Here is a 17,991-nt window from a genome sequence, read left to right as displayed (position 1 = left end):
TGGCGCGATCTTGGCTCACCGCAACCTCCGCCTCCCGGGTTCAGGCAATTCTCCTGCCCCAGCCTCCTGAGTCGCTGGGATTACAGGCACGCGCCACCATGCCCAGCTAATTTTTTGTATTTTTAGTAGAGACGGGGTTTCACCATGTTGACCAGGATGGTCTCGATCTCTTGACCTCGTGATCCACCCGCCTCGGCCTCCCAAAGTGCTGGGATTACAGGCTTGAGCCACCGCGCCCGGCCTATCCTATGTTTTTCTATAGATACGTCTAATGATAATTTATAAGTTAGGTGCCGTAAGAGGTTAACAATAATAACATAGAGCAACGCCAACAACATACTGTAATAAAAGTTATGTGAATGTGGTCTCTCTCTTTCTCAAAATGTCTTATTACTGTACTCACCCTTCTTGTGATGATGTAAGGTCATGAAATGCCTGCATGACGAGATGCAGTGAGGCGAAAGACGCGTAGGCATTGTGACTCGGCTAGGCTGCTACTGACTTTCTGACTATGTGTCAGAAGGAGGATCACCTGTTTTGGGTCCCTCTGGATAACCGAGCCGTGATGCTGGTGGTGGATGTCAGGTCGAGCGATGGGTAGCATGCACAGCAGAGGAATGCCAAACAAAGCGATGATTCACGTCCTGGGTGGGACGGACGAAATTTCATCACACTTCTCAGAACAGTGGGCAGCTTAAAACTTCTGAAGTGCTAACTTCTGGAATTTTCCATTTAATATTTTTGGACCATGGTTGATCACAGGTAACTGAAATCTGAGAAAGCAAGACCTCAGATAAGGCAGGACTACTGGATCACAAAGCCAGAGCAGTGACTTCAACGGGGTGGTTCGGCTCCCGCTTGGGTCTGTTTCCATGGAGTTGCTGGGCAGCCTGGCGGTTACAGCTCTGTTCTGTCTTCTATGCTGAAAAGTGCGGATTACCCATCTGCAAATGATGCAGCTGCCATTACCCCTGTAGCTCCTGCCGCCAGCCCAGATCGCTTCACAGCCCAGTGAAGGATCCGCCTTGGTTTGTACCTCAAAGGCTTGTACCATAGACAAGATTAGGCAGGATAGAGACGGTGGCTGGCAGCTTCCCAGGCCAGCCCGTGGAAAGCTCTGTCATTTCTGACACTTCAACCAGAATACTTTTTTTTTTTTTGAGAGGGAGTCTTGCTCTGTCGCCCAGGCTGGAGTGCCGTGGTGCCATCTCAGCTCACTGCAACCTCTGCCTCCAGGGCTTAAGCGATTCTCCTGCCTCAGCCTCCTGAGTAGCTGGACTACCGCTGTGCACCACCACACCCAGCTAATCTTTGTATTCTCAGTAATTATGGTATTCTTAGTAATGATGGAGTTTCACCGTGGTGGCCAGGTTGGTCTCAAACTCCTGACCTTAGGTTACCAGCCTGCCTTGGCCTCCAAAAGTGCTGGGATTACAGGTGTGAGCCACCGACTAGAATACTTTCTATGTTGACGTCGGGAGTGGGAGAGGGTGCGGTGTCGCAGCGCCGGCAGGACCAGCCTCGGGCCTTTGCTTCCATCTGCTCTGAAGAGTCAGCATGGTCACTGGGCATCTTTGAAGTGAGGAAAGAGCTGCCAGAGCCTCAGGGGCCCCAGCACCCACTCAGGTGCCACCCAGCCCTCCGGGTGCTGCAGGGCATGGAAGAGACAGGCCCTTGGAAAGGGATCACTGGGAGCTCTGCTTTTTCTCTGTTGTGTCTGCTTTCACACTCTTGCCCAACTGCAGTACTGCCCGCCCCTTCTTCCACAGGCGTGGGTGAGCTCAGCCTCCGCCTTGGACCAGGCACTAGGAGAGATGCAGGCCAATAAGACAGTCCTGCCCTCTCACCCCACCTGGGCACACGCGTAGAGCAGTCGCTGACCCTGCCTTCCCAGTGTGGCTGGGTGGAAGTTTGGGTGGTGTTGGGGGAAGGAGGAAGGGGACTTTAATTCAGCCTGGGAAGGTTGAGTTTGTCTCATGTGCTGGACTCAGTGGGAGCCCAGGGTTCAAACCTGAGTCAAAGGTGGGAGACTCATCACCCCAGCCACAGAGTGAGTGGCTGACGTGGCCTCACATGCCCACGCGTGTCATAAGAGAGTGAAGCTTCAGGTTTCCAGGACAGATGGGATAGTGGCTGACTCACCTCGAATGTCTTCAGTCATCCAGCATTCTTTTCTGGACTCACCTGCCAGAACCCCTCTGGCACTTTTTGTGTGTCTGGAGTGGCATTTCTATTGGGTGTCTAGTCATCTGAGGACCGATTTTTTTTTTTTTTTTTTTTTTGAGACAGAGTCTTGCTCTGTCGCCCAGGCTAGAGTGCAATGGTGCAATCTCGGCTCACCGCAACCTCTGTCTCCTGGGTTCAAGCAACTCTCCTGCCTCGGCCTCCTGAGTAGCTGGAATTACAGGTGTGTGTCACCATGCCCGGCTAATTTTTTGTATTTTTAATAGAAATGGGGTTTCACCATGTTGATCAAGCTGGTCTCAAACTCCTGACCTTGTGATCCACCCACCTTGACCTCCCAAAGTGCTGGGATTACAAGCGTGAGCCACTGAGTCTGGCTGACAGATCTTTTTGGTTAGTGCCTTGAAGCCAGGATGGGGCCTCTCTTGATTCATTTCTACATCCCCTAAAGTGCCAAGAGCACAGGCCTGGCGGGAGACCGGAGCTGGCCAGAGTGACCGGCTGAGCCCTCCAGCCTAGCCCCTCTCACCTCTTATACCAGGCACTACATGTTTATATATATTTCTAAATCCACCTAGTTTCTTCATCTCTGGATTTTACATTTATTTCTCAATCTTAACAGAACCGGCTGGGCACGTTGGCTCACGCCTGTAATCCCACCACTTTGGGAAGTGGAGGAGGTGGAGGGGGGAGGATCACCTGAGGCAAGGGTTCAAGACCAGCCTGGCCAACATGGTGAAACCCCATCTCTACTAAAAATACAAAAATTAAGGCCAGGCATGGTGGCTCACGCCTGTAATCCCAGCACTTTGGGAGGCCAAGGCAGGCTGATCACCTGAGATCAGGAGATCGAGACCGGCCTGGGCAACATGGTGAAATCCCATCTCCACCAAAAATACAAAAATAAGTTGGGCATGCTCTGGAGGCTGAGGCAGGAGAATCGCTTGAACCGAGGAGGTGAAGTTTGCAGTAAGCCGAGATTGCGCCATTGCACTCCAGCCTGGGCGACAGAGGGAGACTCCATCTCAAAAAAAAAAAAAAAAAAGGCCAGACGCAGTGGCTCACGCCTGTAATCCCAGTACTTTGGGAGGCTGAGGTGGGTGGATCATGAGGTCAAGAGATCGAGACCATCCTGGCCAACATGGGGAAACCCTGTCTCTACTAAAAATACGAAAATTAGCCGGGTGCAGTGGTGCGCATCTATAGTTCCAGCTACTCGGAGGCTGAGGCAGGAGAATCGCTTGAACCCAGGAGGCGGAAGTTGCAGTGAGCGGAGATTGTGCCACTACACTCCAGCCTGGCGACAGAGCAAAACTCTGTCTCAAAAACAAGCAAACAAACAAACAAAACTCTGGCGCTGAGATTCCACTTCCCCCTTCTCTCCCCTCTTGAGTCTGTGCAGAAACTGACAGACGAGCCCTGCCCTTGTTTTGTGTCTAACAGTGATAACAGTCCGGCCAAAGACTTCCAGGAGCTGTGCCAGTATTCCCAGGAGTCCCAGAAGTTCTCCTGCCAGCTGGCCGTCCCGGAGGGAGACAGCTCTTTCTACATAGTGTCCCTGTGCGTCGCCAATAGTGTCGGGAGCAAGCTCAGCAAAGCTCAAACCTTTCAGGGTTGTGGAATCTGTACGTAAGCTCTTCCCCCCTCCAGCAGTTTCCTTCTCTTTTAATGTAATCCTCCTTATCGACTTCTCGGAGGGGCAGGGAAGAGGTGGTGGAGGGGTTTGGTGGGTTGCTGCATTTTGGGCGTTGCTTGCCGGGAAGTGTGGCAGGGATGAAGCAGGCCCTTGTGGTGCTGTGCATGGGGAGTGAACGGGGCTGGGTGGGGCCGGGCCTGCTGGGATCTCAGCCTGCCTGGACTTCCCCGCACTGTATTTGCTGCTGCATAAAATCCATGCTCCCTTTTCCCACAGTGCAGCCCGATCCTCCTGCCAACATCACAGTCACTGCTGTGGCCAGAAACCCCCGCTGGCTTAGTGTTACCTGGCAAGACCCCCACTCCTGGAACTCATCTTTCTACAGACTGCGGTTTGAGCTCAGATATCGGGCTGAACGATCAAAGACATTCACAACATGGATGGTAAATTTATGTTTTACTTCTGGTCAGAAGGGTGCTCCCAGATGCTTGAGCGTAGTAGAAAGGGTACTAGAGGCAGGTGCAGTGGCTCAGGCCTGTAATCCTGACACTTCGGGAGGCTGAGGTGGGCGCATCACCCAAGGTCAGGAATTGAAGACCAGCCTGGCCAACATGGTGAAACCCTGTCTCTACTAAAAACACAAAAATGAGCCAGGCGTGGTAGCACATGCTGTAACCCCAGCTACTCGGGGGGCCGAGACAGGAGAATCGCTTGAACCCAGGAGGTGGAGGTTGTTGTGGGTAGAGATCACCCACTGCACTCCAGCCTGGGCGACACAGTGAGACTCCTCAAAGAAAGAAAGAAAGAAAACCATAGGCTCTAGGTCCTGCTTCACAATTGGCTACCTTTGTGGCCCTGGATAAATGTTTTAAGCTTTCTGAGCCTTGGTGGTCTCATTTATTAAATGAGGAGGACAATGCCAGGCCAGTCTCTTCTTCCCAGGCCTGTCAGCGAGGAGAGCAATGTGGGAAGGGATTTGGGCTGTAGACACATCAAGGGTTGTGGCTCGTCCCATTCTATAGTGCATGGGTGGGGCAGAGACTTTGGGATTCAGCTTCCATGGGCCCTGAGGGCAACCCCCTCTCTATTGGAGCCTTCGGGGAGGTGGGAGCCTCTGGAGGCCTCTGCCAGCCAAAGCACAGGGCTGACCAAGGCACCAACCCGCTAGGGAGCTGCCTGCTTAGCACCACCCTAGGCCCTTCCCCAGGGTCACTGTGCCCCCGCCCTCAGGTCAGGGACCTCCAGCATCACTGTGTCATCCACGACGCCTGGAGCGGCCTGAGGCACGTGGTGCAGCTTCGCGCCCAGGAGGAGTTCGGGCAAGGCAAGTGGAGCGAGTGGAGCCCAGAGGCCATGGGCACACCTTGGACAGGTACGGCAGTGGGCACTGAGGAAGGAAGGGATGTGTCAACACTCACTGTGTCAGGTATTCATTGCTATGTGACAAGTGGCCTCAAAACGAGTCGCTTAGGCCAGGCACGGTGGCTCACACCTGTAATCCCAGCACTTTGGGAGGCTGAGGCGGGTGGATAACCTGAGGTCAGGAGTTCGAGACCAGCCTGGCCAACATGGTGAAACCCCATCTCTAGTAAAAATACAAAAATTAGCTGGATGTGGTGGCCGGTGCCTGTAATCCCAGCTACTCAGGAGGCTGAGGCAGGAGAATCGCTTGAATCTGGGAGGTGGAGGTTGCGGTGAGCCGAGATTGCGCCATTGTACTCCAGCCTGGGTGACAAGAGTGAAACTCTGTCTCAAAAAAAAAAAGCAAAAAACTAGTGGCTTAAAACGATAACCATTTATCTTCTTGAGATTCAAAAAATACAGTCAGTTGGGCAGCTCTTCTGCTGGTCTTGCCTGAATCAGGAATGCAGCTGCCATCAGATCGGGATGGTCCGAGGTGGCCTCGCTGACATGTCTGACGATGGTGCTGGCCGGTGGCCAGGGCCCTCGGTTCTCCCTGTGGCTTATCCTCAGCTGCCAGCCCAGACTCAGGGCAGGCGGGCGGGGACCCTGCCACAGCTGGAGGGACGAGCTGCAGAGAAGTTAGCTGTGTTTAATCTAGGGCAGTTACTCACGCTTTTAATTTTTTCCTAATGTTAAAGGTAATAATAATTGCCATTTGGGGATTGTTGAAATTAGCATGTTTGTTGTAGAACATGAAAAATTCCAGAAAAATGTGAAAATAATAATTATCGCCAGTATTTTTATTACCTAGAGAAAACTGTGAGATCACGTTAGTATGCTGCTTTCATTTTTCTAGATATGTGTGTGTGTTTATATGTATAAATGTAATATTCCCCATGTTGTCAATTACTTTTGAAAACTTATTATTTAGTAACTGCATGATTAATGATTAATATATATATTTTAAAACCCCGTGGAATTTTTTAAAAACTTAACTTTTTTTTTTTGAAACGGAGTCTCACTTTGTCGCCAGGCTGGAGTGCAGTGGCACGATCTTCGCTCACTACAACCTCCGCCTTCCAGGTTCAAGTGATTCTCCTGACTCAGCCTCCCGAGTAGCTGGGACGACAGGCTCACGCCACCACACCTGGCTAAGTTTTGGCTGACCACTTTCTGGGTTGTGGTCAGGGAGATTCCTGCATTCTAGGTCTAAATCTTAACCTTCCATAGCAGGGTATTGAGAGATAATGTCGCAACTTGTTTTATCAGGAAAAAAAGAAAGCCCTATAAGCTTGTTGAGAGTTAAGGAGGGCACCAGCAGAAGAGCTAGAAACAGAAAGGGTCAGGCAGCTGCCTTAGAAAGCAGGAGTAGAAATGGAAGGTGTGGGACAAGGGACCACTGCTCAGTGTTATAAGCTGTTTATTACTTCTTTGCCATGTGCATGTATTAATTTGATAAAACATTTTAGAAGTTTAGCCAGGTGTGGAGGCTCACACCAATAATCCCAGCACTTTGGGAGGCCAAGGCGGGTGGATCTCTGGAGGCCAGGGTGTTCCAGACAAGCCTGGGCAACATGGCAAAACCCCATCTCTACAAAAAAAAATTTTTTTTTTTTTGAGACAGAGTTTCGCTCTTGTTACCCAGGCTGGAGTGCAATGGCGCGATCTCGGCTCACCGCAACCTCCGCCTCCTGAGTTCGGGCAATTCTCCTGCCTCAGCCTCCTGAGTAGCTGGGATTACAGGCACGCGCCACCATGCCCAGCTAATGTTTTGTATTTTTAGTAGAGACGGGGTTTCACCATGTTGACCAGGATGGTCTCGATCTCTTGACCTCGTGATCCACCCGCCTCGGCCTCCCAAAGTGCTGGGATTACAGGCGTGAGCCACCGCGCCCGGCCTCTACAAAAAATTTTTAAAAATTAGCCGGGCGTGGTGGCCCGTGCCTGTGGTCCCAGCTACTTAGGAGGCTGCAGCGGGAGGATTGCTTGAGCCCAGGAGGCAGGGGTTGCAGTGAGCTGTGATGGCACCACTATACTCCAGCCTGGGCAACGAGGAGAAACTGTCTCAAAAAAAAAAAAAAAATATTGGCCAGGCGCAGTGGCTCACACCTGTAATCCCAGCACTTTGGGAGGCCAAGGCAAGCGGATCATGAGGTCAAGAGATTGAGACCATCCTGGCCAACATGGTGAAACCCCGTCTCTACTAAAAACACAAAAATTAGCCGGGCATGGTGGTGTGAGCCTATAGTCCCAGTTTCTCGGGAGGCTGAGTCACGAGAATCGCTTGAATGCTTCCAGAGACGGAGAGCTTACTACCCCTTGTAGCAATCTGTTTTATTGTTCCCAGCGTTTTTGTTGTAGAATGGCTTCCTGGCTTTTGTTGGGGTCAAATGTTTCTAGCCCTGTGGCATAGTTGAACCAAATTAATCATTCTTAAATACTTGGCAGTTAGAACAAAAAAAGATTAAGATACCCATTTATTTGACTAAGTATGGATAAGAAGGAAAAGCTAGAAATGCCATCAGTCCCATCCCTACCCCTGCCACTTTCTCCTAGCCCTGGCCCCAGGGAGAGAAGCGTTTTACCTACAGGCTGCACATTCTTCCCCCAGATTGGATGGTGGGGGGTGATGGCTCTTCCTCCTGGCTGGCTTTGTACTGTGGGGTCCTTGTCCCTTGCCTTTCCTGTGCTAGGGAGAACCAGAGGAGCAGGCTGGGGGCTAGGATGTAATGCTAGCTGGATGCAGTAATACCAAGTGCAGGCTTCCGTCTTTGTTGGCACTTTCCCTGTTCATCAAAAACAGGAGCCAGCTGGGCGTGGTGGCTCACACGTGTAATCCTAGCACTTTGGGAGCCTGAGGTCGGGAGTTCAAAACCAGCCTGGCCAACATGGTGAAACCCCATCTTTATTTGAAAAAAAAAAAAAAAAAAAAAAAGGAAATTACTTAAAAAGAACAGGAGCCAGCTTTCTATTGGGCCCTCTCCGCAAAAGCTTATTTCCTGCTCAGACCTGGACGAGGAGTGGGGCCTAACTACTATATCTTACTGAGAAGACCATTTTAATATATCAGTACATCCTTCAGGGGGGATCATGCTGACCTGTCTGTGGTTTTCTTTTATTTGTATAGACTTTGAGCCAAACATGCTCATTATCTGAATGCTAAGCATCGGTGTGGCTTTGCAGGCCTTTGTAAGGGGGAAAATCAGCTCTAACGTCATGCAGAGGAATAGGAATTCCAGATATAGGCTGACCCCTATTTTACCTTTTATTCCAGCCACTTTGTTTAGATAGTCACATGCAGCTTTAAGCAGTCTCGTTTTGTTAAAGTTTCTTCTAAAAATTTTTAAATTGTAAAATATACATAATATAAAATTTACCGTTTATGTTATTATTATTATTTTTTTTAAGATGGGGTTTCACCATGATGGCCAGGCTGGTCTTGAACTCTTGACCTCAGGTGATCCACCCACCTCGGCCTCCCAAAGTGCTGGGATTACAGGTGTGAGCCACCGCGCCCGGCCACTATTATTATTATTTGAGATGGAGCCCCACTGTTGTGCAGGCTGCAGTGCAGTGTTGTGATCTTGTCTCACTGCAACCCCTCCCTCCCGGGTTCAATCAGTTCTCCTGTCTCAGCCTCCAGAGTAGCTGGGACTACAGGCGTCTGCCACCACACTGGCTAATTTTTGTATGTTTAGTGGAGGCAGGGTTTCACCATATTGGTCAGGCTGGTCTTGAACTCCTGACCTCAGGTGATCCAGCCACCTTGGCCTCCCAAATTGCTGGGATTGCAGGCATGAGCCACTGTGCCCAGCCCATGTATATTATTATTATTATTTTTTTTTTTTTATTTTTCTTTCTCTCTCTCTCTTTTTTTTTTTAATCTGGGGTTGGGGAAAGAGAGAGATAGAGGAGAGGAGAGGAGAGAGAGAGAGAGAGAGAGAGAGAGAGAGAGAGACCCCATTTATATTATTTTTAAGTGCACAACTCTGTGGCATTAAGTATCATTGTACAACCATCACCACTTTGCATCTCCAGGATTTCTTTTATCTTGTAAAATTGAAACACAGAATCTGTTAAATAGTAACTCCCCTTCACCCACTCCTTCCCCCAGCTCAAGGCAACCACCATTCTACTTTCTTTCCCTGTGAGTTTGACTACTCTAGGACCGACCTTCCTTCCTTCCTACCTTCCTTCCTTCATTCCTTCCTTCTTTCCTTCCTTCCTTCCTACCTTCCTGCCTGCCTGCCTTCCTTCCTTCCTTCCTTCCTTCCTTCCTTCCTTCCTTCCTTCCTTCCTTCCTTCCTTCTTTCCTTCCCGCCCTCCCTCCTTCCCTCCCTCTTTTTTTCTTTCTCTCTTTCTCTTTTTTTGAGACAGAGTCTCACTCTGTCACCCACCCAGACTGGAGTGCAGTGTCGCGACCTCAGCTCACTGCAACCTCTGCCTTCTGGGTTCAAACGATTCTCCTGCCTCGGCCTTCCAATTAGCTGGGACTACAGGCGCCTGCCACCATGCCTGGCTAATTTTTGTATTTTTAGTAGAGATGGGCTTTCACCACATTGGCCAGGCTGGTCTTGAACTCCTGACCTGGTGATCCACCCACCTCGGCCTCCCAAAGTGCTGGGATTACAGGTGCGGGCCATCGCGCCTGGCCTCTATTTTTAAATTTTCATGGCAATGCCATGCTGTTTTCCACAGTGGCTGCACCATTTTACACTTACATCAGAGTGTATTAGGGTTCCAATTTCTCCACATGCTTGCCAACACTTGTTTTCATTTTGTTACAATAGTCCTCCTTATGGATGTGAAGTGTTATCTCACTGTGGTTTTGATTTGCATTTCCTAATAATTAATGTCTTTTTTTTGTGTGTTTTGAGACAGAGTCTCTCTCTCTGTTGCCCAGTCTGGACTGCAGTGGGACGATCTTGGCTCCCTGCAACCTCCACCTCCCGTCTTCAAGTGATGCTCATGCCTGAATAGTTAGGATTGGCATGTGCCACCACGCCCAGCTAATTTTTGTATTTTTAGTAGAGATGGCGTTTCACCGTGTTGGTCAGGCTGCTCTTGAACTGCTGACCTTGTGATCCACTTGTCTCGGCCTCCCAAAGTGCTGGGATTACAGGTGCGAGCCACTGCGCTCAGCCTGAGCATTTTTTCATGTGCTTCTTGGCCATTCATATATCTTTGGAGAATTATCTATTCAAATAGAAAGTTCTTTCTTATGTGAACCTAACTCTGGCCTCTCTGGCCCTTGCTCTGTCCTTGGGGATAACCGATGACAAATTTCCTAGTCTGCTCTCTGAATTCTTTTGGAGTTCCCAGACCTGCATCTGCTTAAGTTCCTCTTCCCAGGTTGTTACATGGGATGGTCCGTGAATTTCTCACCTGTCTGGCCACCTTGCCCTGAATCTGGTCTCATTTATGGATGTCCCTCTTTAAGTTGCTGACACCTCCCTCTATTGGAAGATGGAGTGATGGGGCTGTCTGGCCGGCACTGGGTACAGTCTCCACTTTACAGGTGATGTGCTTCTGTGGCCTGCGTATACACAGCTTCTGTGGCCTGCGTATACACAGCTTCCGTGGCCTGCGTATACACAGCTTCCATGGTCTGTGTATACACAGCTTCTACGGGAGCTCACACAAAACAGTCCGTTTCCTCACATAAGCAGTGGAAGACTTTGAGCTCTCCACCGTATACATGTGCGGTTTGAGGCAGGGGAACTCTTCAAAACCCAGCGGTGAATATATCCATGAAAGAAACCTGCTGTTTCCCTCTCTGCTGAGGGCAGAGCAAGAGGAACTTGGATAATTCTGATGCAAGAGGGGGATTCAGGTTGGAAATTGGTGGGCAGTTCTGAAAAATAAGAGGAAGGTTAGAACACTGGGTGAGGTGTGTGTTATTGTCCGTGGTTATGTGGCTGTGAGGGACGTGTGGTGAACCGTATCACCGCATGGGGTGAGCTTACCCATCCCAAGGACCTTCAGCTCTCATGGCCCAGACAGGCAGGATGTACCTTGCTCCCAGCCTAGGTGTGGGAGTGGTGGTCTCTGAGAGACACAGAGGTCCTGGGAGCACCGGGGAATCAGGTTGTATGACCCTGGGAAAGTTAGTTCCACTTTCAGAGCCTCAGTCTTGCCATCTGTAAAGTAGGGTTGATAGCACCTATCTTGTCTGTTTCAGAGACTTTTTGTGAGTCTGATGAAAAGATATATATATTTTTTAATTTAAAAAATTTTTTTTAGAGACAGGGTCTCGCTATGTTGCCCAGGCTGGAGTGCAGTGGCTATTCACAGGCACGATCCTGCTACTGATCAGCACAGGAGTTTTGACCTGCTCCATTTCCGACCTGGGCCAGTTCATCCCTCCTTAGGCAACCTGGTGGTCCCCCACTCCCGAGAGGTCACCATATTGATGCTGAACTTAGTGCGGACACCCGATCGGCATAGCGCACTACAGCCCAGAACTCCTGGCTCAAGCGATCCTCCAGCCTCAGCCTCCCAAGTAGCTGGGACTACAGGCACGTGCCACCGCGCCTGGCAAGATATTCTTTAGAAATGTTAAAGCATAGTGGACATGTAAGGGGTCAGTAATTAGAGGGCAGTGCTGGTTCTTGGGAGGAGGAGAGTGGGACCAGGGACATCCCAGAATCACTATCCTGGATGCTATTCTGAACTCACTGTGTTGGAATCTGGTGGGTGGGTTGAGAAAGCTTTCCTGGTGGTTTTAGTACGTGCTGAGGGGGCTGGACGAGGGCGCGAGTCCCACCGTACTATATCTAATATGTAATAGATGGTGCTCACAGCGCCATAAGGCCGCAAGCAGACCATTCTCTTGGGGAGGTTTAGACATAGCAGGAAAAGCTTCATGGAGGAGGTGACAATTGAATAGTGTCTTGAAGGATGTGTAGGAGGGCCCCAGATAGAAAATGGGGATTGTAGGCAGAGAGAACAGCAGCTGCCAAGGCATGGAGCTGTGAGCAACGGGAGGTGACAGGGAGCTGCTTGGTGAGGCTGACACAGCTGTGTGGGTGGGTGGTCTGAGTGGGGCAGGGGGAGGCGGGCCTTGGTGGGCCCCTGTAGGGGTGGAGGTGGAAGGCCATAGAGGGGGGCTCTGGAGCCTGGACTTCAGCAGGTGCAGCCCCCTTGAGGCTGGGGCCTGGCCCCTGCACAGACTGTAGCCCCAGGACAGCCTTTTGTATGAAGTGGGGGACCCCAGAGTCACTCTGTCTTAGTCCTGCTTTGGCCAGCACAGCCAGGTCATGTCTGTCAGCACCTGTAGCGGCGGCTCATGGAAATGGTGCGGGGCAGGAAAGGCAGACGGTACCTGTGGACAGGGTGCATGGTCGGCGGCTTCCTCCCAAGCGGGAGTTCTGAATGTATCCTCTCCTGATGGGAGTTCTCCCTGTCATATCAACATTGAGTCTGGGGAAACCACAAAATCATTTTATTTCTATTTTTATTTTATTTTTATTTATTTATTTATTTATTTTTTAAAGATGGGGTTTCACCATGATGGCCAGGCTGGTCATGAACTCCTGACCTCAGGCGATCCACCCACCTTGGCCTCCCAAACTGCTAGAATTACAGGCGTGAGCCGCTGTGCCCGGCCACAAAATCAAAATCATTTTCTTTCTTTCTTTTTTTTTTTTTTTTTTTTTTTTTGAGACGGGGTCTCACTCTGTTGCCCAAGCGGGAGTGGAGTGGTGTAATCATAGCTCACTCCAGCCTTGGACTCCTGGACTCACATGATTCTCCTGCCTCAGCCTCTGAGTAGCTAGGACTATAGGCATGCATCACCATGCCTGGCTAATTTTTTTTTTTTTTTTTTTTTAAAGCCAGTCAAATTTAGCAGTGGGGGGTTGTATACCAACTTTAGTGACACTAATGTTAATAAGTTCTGATAACCCACTACCATCGGACCAACCTGGCTAATTTTTTAAAAAAACATTTTGTAGAGATGAGGTTACCTATGTTGCATAGGCCTTGAGTGATCCTCCTGCCTCGGCCTCCCAAAGCTCTGGGATTTATAGGCATGAGCCACTGTGCCAGGTTGGAGCCCCTTTTCAGGGGGCGTGGGCAAAGTGCCTGGGAAAAGCCCATTAATTATTCCTTGCTCCTCACAAATAATCGTTTAACTCCCTCTCTTGTTCCCCAAGCGTGGGAATCACAGCTGGTGGAGGAGGGCTGCCAAAGGTTTGTATTTGCCTGTGAAGCCAGGGCTGGGCGGTGGCCCCTCCGCTATATGTTATCTTCTTAAACTCTTTGGCCGTGCATTCTGGAGGAATTCGTTTTGTTCCTCTCTGCAGCACTCTCAAGTGGGACATTCTGGGGTTAAAGAGCCTTGGTCACACATTTCTGGAGAGATTTTTCCCTGTTCACTTCTCTGTGTGGCATCCCGAATTTCTTCTCTGCCCTGTTTTCTGCAGCTTTCTAGAACATTCCATTGGGGACCCCGCCCATTTCCACTGCGTCACCTGCCACTTTGTGCAGAGTACTGGCTCTGGAGGCAGGCAGCGTTGGGTCTAGTTGCTGCCCTTGCCCTTGTCTGGCATGAACCTGGGGAAGTACCTCACCGAGACTCAGTTTACTTATTTGTCAAGTGGGAATAATACTACCTGCCTCAGAAAACCCAAATCCAGCCTCGCTGGGTTGTGAGGCTTCAATGAGGCGAGAGGCAATTAGCACAGAGCCTGGCCCATGACAAGGGTTCGGTCAATGCCAGCGTGACTGCCTTTCACCAGTGTCCCCTGCCAAGCCTGTTTCTTGACCTCTGGATTCACATCTTCCAATCAGCCCTGACTTCTGGCCAGAGCCTCCCTCCTGTGCCAGGTGCTCAGCATGACCCAAACCAAACATACCACGTCCCTCAAAGACCTCCCTGCCCAACTTGTCAAGGGGACACCCCACCCACCCAGCTACCCAGCCAGGAGCCTGCACATTGAGCCTGCGCCAAATGCTGTGCCTTGGTTTGGGTTCTCACCACTCACCGCATCTCAGTAGCATCTGGCAGTCAGCCGTCCTGGTGCGCTTCACTTTTCATGTCCCTCTCCGTGAGCCTCCTCCCGCGTCCTGCCTTTGCCCACCTGCCTGACGTTCCTGTGCACAACTGGGTGATTCCTAAATGTTGGGATTTCATGGGTCTGTAAAATTTTGAAAACAATTCTGGGGACCAGTTAAGATTACCAGCTTTTTTTTTTTTTTTTTTTTTTTTTGACACCGAGTCTCTTTCTGTCTACCAGGCTGGAGTGCAGTGGTGCCATCTGGGCTCACTGTACCCTCTGCCTCCCGGGTTCAAGTGATTCTCCTGCCTCAGCCTCCTGAGTAGCTGGGATAACAGGCATGCGCCACCACACCCAGCTAATTTTGTATTTTTAGTGGAGATGGGGTTTCTCCACGTTGGTCAGGCTGCTCTCGAGCTCCCAACCTCAGGTGATCCACCCACCTCAGCCTCCCAAAGTGCTGGGATTACAGGCATGAGCCACTGCACCCAGCCAGTTGCCAGCTTTTAATTTTGGTAAGGAAGGACATAAAATTAAATAAGTAAGTGAAAAATAGCTATTAGCATTTATTATCACCATAATTTCACGAAAGAAAGGATGCTTGGCCAGGCGTGGTAGCTCAGGCCTCTCATCCCAGCACTTGGGAAGGCTGAGGGGGAAGGATTGCCTGAGCCCAGGAGATAGATACCAGCTGGGCACCATAAGGAGACCCTGTCTCTACCAAAAAAAGTTAAAAAAAAAAATTAGTCGGGCATAGCAGTGCACACCTGTAGTTCTAGCTAATCAGGAGGCTGAGGCAGGAGGATCGCCTGAGCCCAGCAGTTGCAGGGTGCAGTGAACTATGATGGCACCCCTGCTCTCCAGCCTGATCAACAGAGCAAGACCCTGTCTTAAGAAAAAGGCTGCTTTAACGGCCCCCCCACAGCCACCCCACAAATGAGGAAGGGTGAAACCTCAGAATGAGGGGTGCTTTTGGCACCCGGACACTGTGGAGGTGGACACACAGCCTCTTCTGTGCTTGTCCTCACTGGGCTCCTCTCCGCAGACCACGCCGGGTGGTGTCTGGAACCCAGCTGGAGGTGAGCCATTTCTCCTCAGCAGACTGTCGGCTCCTCAAGAGGTTTATTTATTTTTTCTGCACAAGTGGAGGAGCAGTGATGAGCTCTCTCTTGAGTGGTTTAAAGGCTGCGAGGAACGGTGTGAAGTAGGCCCGCTTGCCCAGCGTGGGGGAGTGGCCCGGCACTGCGGAGCCTGTGGGTCCCATGGTCTCTCCTCCCCTCTTCCTGTGGCTTTGTGGTTCATTCCCACTTTAACCCCAGAAACCTGAGCAGCCAGAGGTTACTGGGCTTTCTGTGGCTGTGTTGGGGATCAGGGCTGAGGGTAGAAACTTTCTTCCTAAAGCATCTCTCGAGTATAGTATGAAGAGCCTTTAAAAAACCCAGGCTGGGTGCAGTGGCTCACACCTGTAATCCCAGCACTTTGGGAGGCCAAGGTGGGCAGATCACCTGAGGTTGGGAGTTCAAGACCAGCCTGACCAACATGGAGGAACCCTGTCTCTACTAAAAATACACAATTAGCAGGGTGTAGTGGTGGGCGCCTGTAATCCCAGCTACTTGGGAGGCTGAGGGAGGAGAATCGCTTGAACCCGGGAGGCAGAAGTTCAGTTGAACCGAGATCACCACTGCAGTCCAGCCTGGGCAACAAGAGCAAAACTCTGCCAAAAAAAAAAAAAAAAAAAAAAGCCAGGGTCCCATTTCTATGGTTCTGAAGCGACAAAGTGGAACCTAAAAGGCTCCAGACGAAGCTGACTCTGCTGCGTTTGGGAAACTGCTGGACTGCATGAGCGTCTGTGGTCAGCCATATTTTCTACTCAGTGCTGCCCATATTCTTTTCTTCTTTTTTTTAAGAGATGATGTCTCACTGTTACACAGGCTGGTCTCAAACTCCTGGCCTCAAGCGATTCTCCCACCTCAGCCTCCGAAAGTGCTGGGATTACAGGTTTGAGTCTGGCCTGTCCCCATCTTCATGTCTTCTGATTTTAGCTTTCATTCTAGCGCCCCCATGCCCTCGGGTCATCCTTTAGACACCTGGACTATGAGTGTAACTGTTTTCTGCTGGGCTCGGCTGGGCTGGGCAGAACGCAAAGGAATAAGAAACTGGTCCCTCCCATGAATTAATCCTAGGTTCAATTCTGTTTACACTTGCTGTGTGGCCTTGGACAAGTCACTCTCCCTCCCTGGGCCTCTGTTCCCCCTCTGTACAATGAGAAGAATGGATTTATTCTTCCATCCCCTCTAGCGCTGCTGGTGTGTGGTTTCCCCCTTTCTGGTGACAGCATTCTCCAGGAATTCTGGAATCCCTCCCCGACGCAGAAGCAGGATCACCCTCTCCCCGCCTCCTTGCCAGTCCTTCTTACTCCTGGCCCAGCGAGGCTCGTCATTTTTGTGTAAACCATTCTGTGGAATTTTAGAATTCTTGATGGAAAAATGAGCTGACAAGAAAATGTTTTGAAATCCAGAGCATTCCACTCACTGCCTGTTATGGTTAAGACCCGGGCTTTCACTTAGATACTTAGCCTCCTCTTGGCTTGGGGTTTCTACAGAAACGCTGTTCCCGCAGATGGGGAGGGAGCCGTGAGGGTGCCTGGTCCACATCCCTGCTGCTGCAATGTTTATTAGACCCATGCAGGCAGGTGAATATTTGTTTATTTATTGCAAAAAGGCGCAGAGAAGGAAATTGAAATAGTGCTTATATCTGGTGATGTGTATCTATCTTTCCATTTTCTTCTTCCTGTGTGTAGATATATAGTATTATGATATGTATTGTATTACACAATAAATAATCATATAAATATGTTTCTTTAGAAAGTTTGGATCAAAATACATGGAATTTTTCTTGTCTTGCGTTTTTCATATATCATGTCTTCAATGTTTTTCTAAAATATTTTTGGCCACGTGTGGTGGCACATGCCTGTAGTCCCAGCTACTTGGGAAGCTGAGATGAGAGGATCACTGAAACTCAGAAGTTAAGGCTACACTGAGCCATGATCATGCCGCTACACTCCAGCCTGGCAATAAAGTGAGGCCCTGTCTCAAAAAATGGAATAATTGGCCAGGCGCAGTAGCTCATGCCTGTAATCCTAGCACTTTGGGAGGCTGAAGTGGGTGGATCCCCTGATGTCAGGAGTTTGAGACCAGCCTGGCCAACATGGTGAAACCCCATCTCTACTAAAATACAAAAATTAGCCGGGCGTGGTGGCGGGCATCTATAAGCCCACCTACTTGGGAGGCTGAAGCAGAATTGCTTAAACCCAGTGGGTGGAGGTTGCAGTGAGCCGAGATCATTGACACTTCACTCCAGCCTGGGCTAAAGAGTGAAACTCCATCTCAAAAAAAGAAAATAATAATAATAAAAATATACACACACACGTATAAAATAAATTTTAAAGGTTTTTGCGGCCAGGTGCGGTGGCTCAAGCCTGTAATCCCAGCACTTTGGGAGGCCGAGGCGGGTGGATCACGAGGTCAAGAGATCGAGACCATCCTGGTCAACATGGTGAAACCCCATCTCTACTAAAAATACAAAGCATTAGCTGGGCATGGTGGCGCGTGCCTGTAATCCCAGCTACTCAGGAGGCTGAGGCAGGAGAATTGCCTGAACCCAGGAGGCGGAGGTTGCGGTGAGCCGAGATCGCGCCATTGCACTCCAGCCTGGGTAACATGAGTGAAACTCCGTCTCAAAAAAAAAAAAAAAAAAAAAAAAAAAAAA

The 17,991-nt window shown here is 50.0% G+C and overlaps 1 protein-coding gene across 3 annotated transcripts in view; it reads left to right on the top strand.

Annotated features, from left to right (window-relative positions):
- The window catches only part of IL6R (interleukin 6 receptor), a 61,148-nt gene that overhangs the window by 29,445 nt on the left and 13,712 nt on the right, over positions 1 to 17,991 (top strand). For all 3 annotated transcript variants that reach the window (XM_032265033.1, XM_032265034.1, XM_032265035.1), the window contains exons 4-6: positions 3,628 to 3,809; positions 4,097 to 4,263; positions 5,051 to 5,192. In XM_032265033.1, coding sequence (XP_032120924.1) covers positions 3,628 to 3,809; positions 4,097 to 4,263; positions 5,051 to 5,192 — 491 coding nt within the window. The remainder of the gene's footprint in view (positions 1 to 3,627; positions 3,810 to 4,096; positions 4,264 to 5,050; positions 5,193 to 17,991) is intronic.

The sequence above is a fragment of the Sapajus apella genome, unplaced genomic scaffold, assembly GCF_009761245.1.
Source record: "Sapajus apella isolate SASKATOON/1434 unplaced genomic scaffold, GSC_monkey_1.0 scaffold148, whole genome shotgun sequence".
Classification (NCBI taxonomy): domain Eukaryota; kingdom Metazoa; phylum Chordata; class Mammalia; order Primates; family Cebidae; genus Sapajus; species Sapajus apella.
The sequence above is the reverse complement of the archived record's forward strand: the minus strand, read 5'-3'. Positions and strand labels throughout refer to the sequence as shown.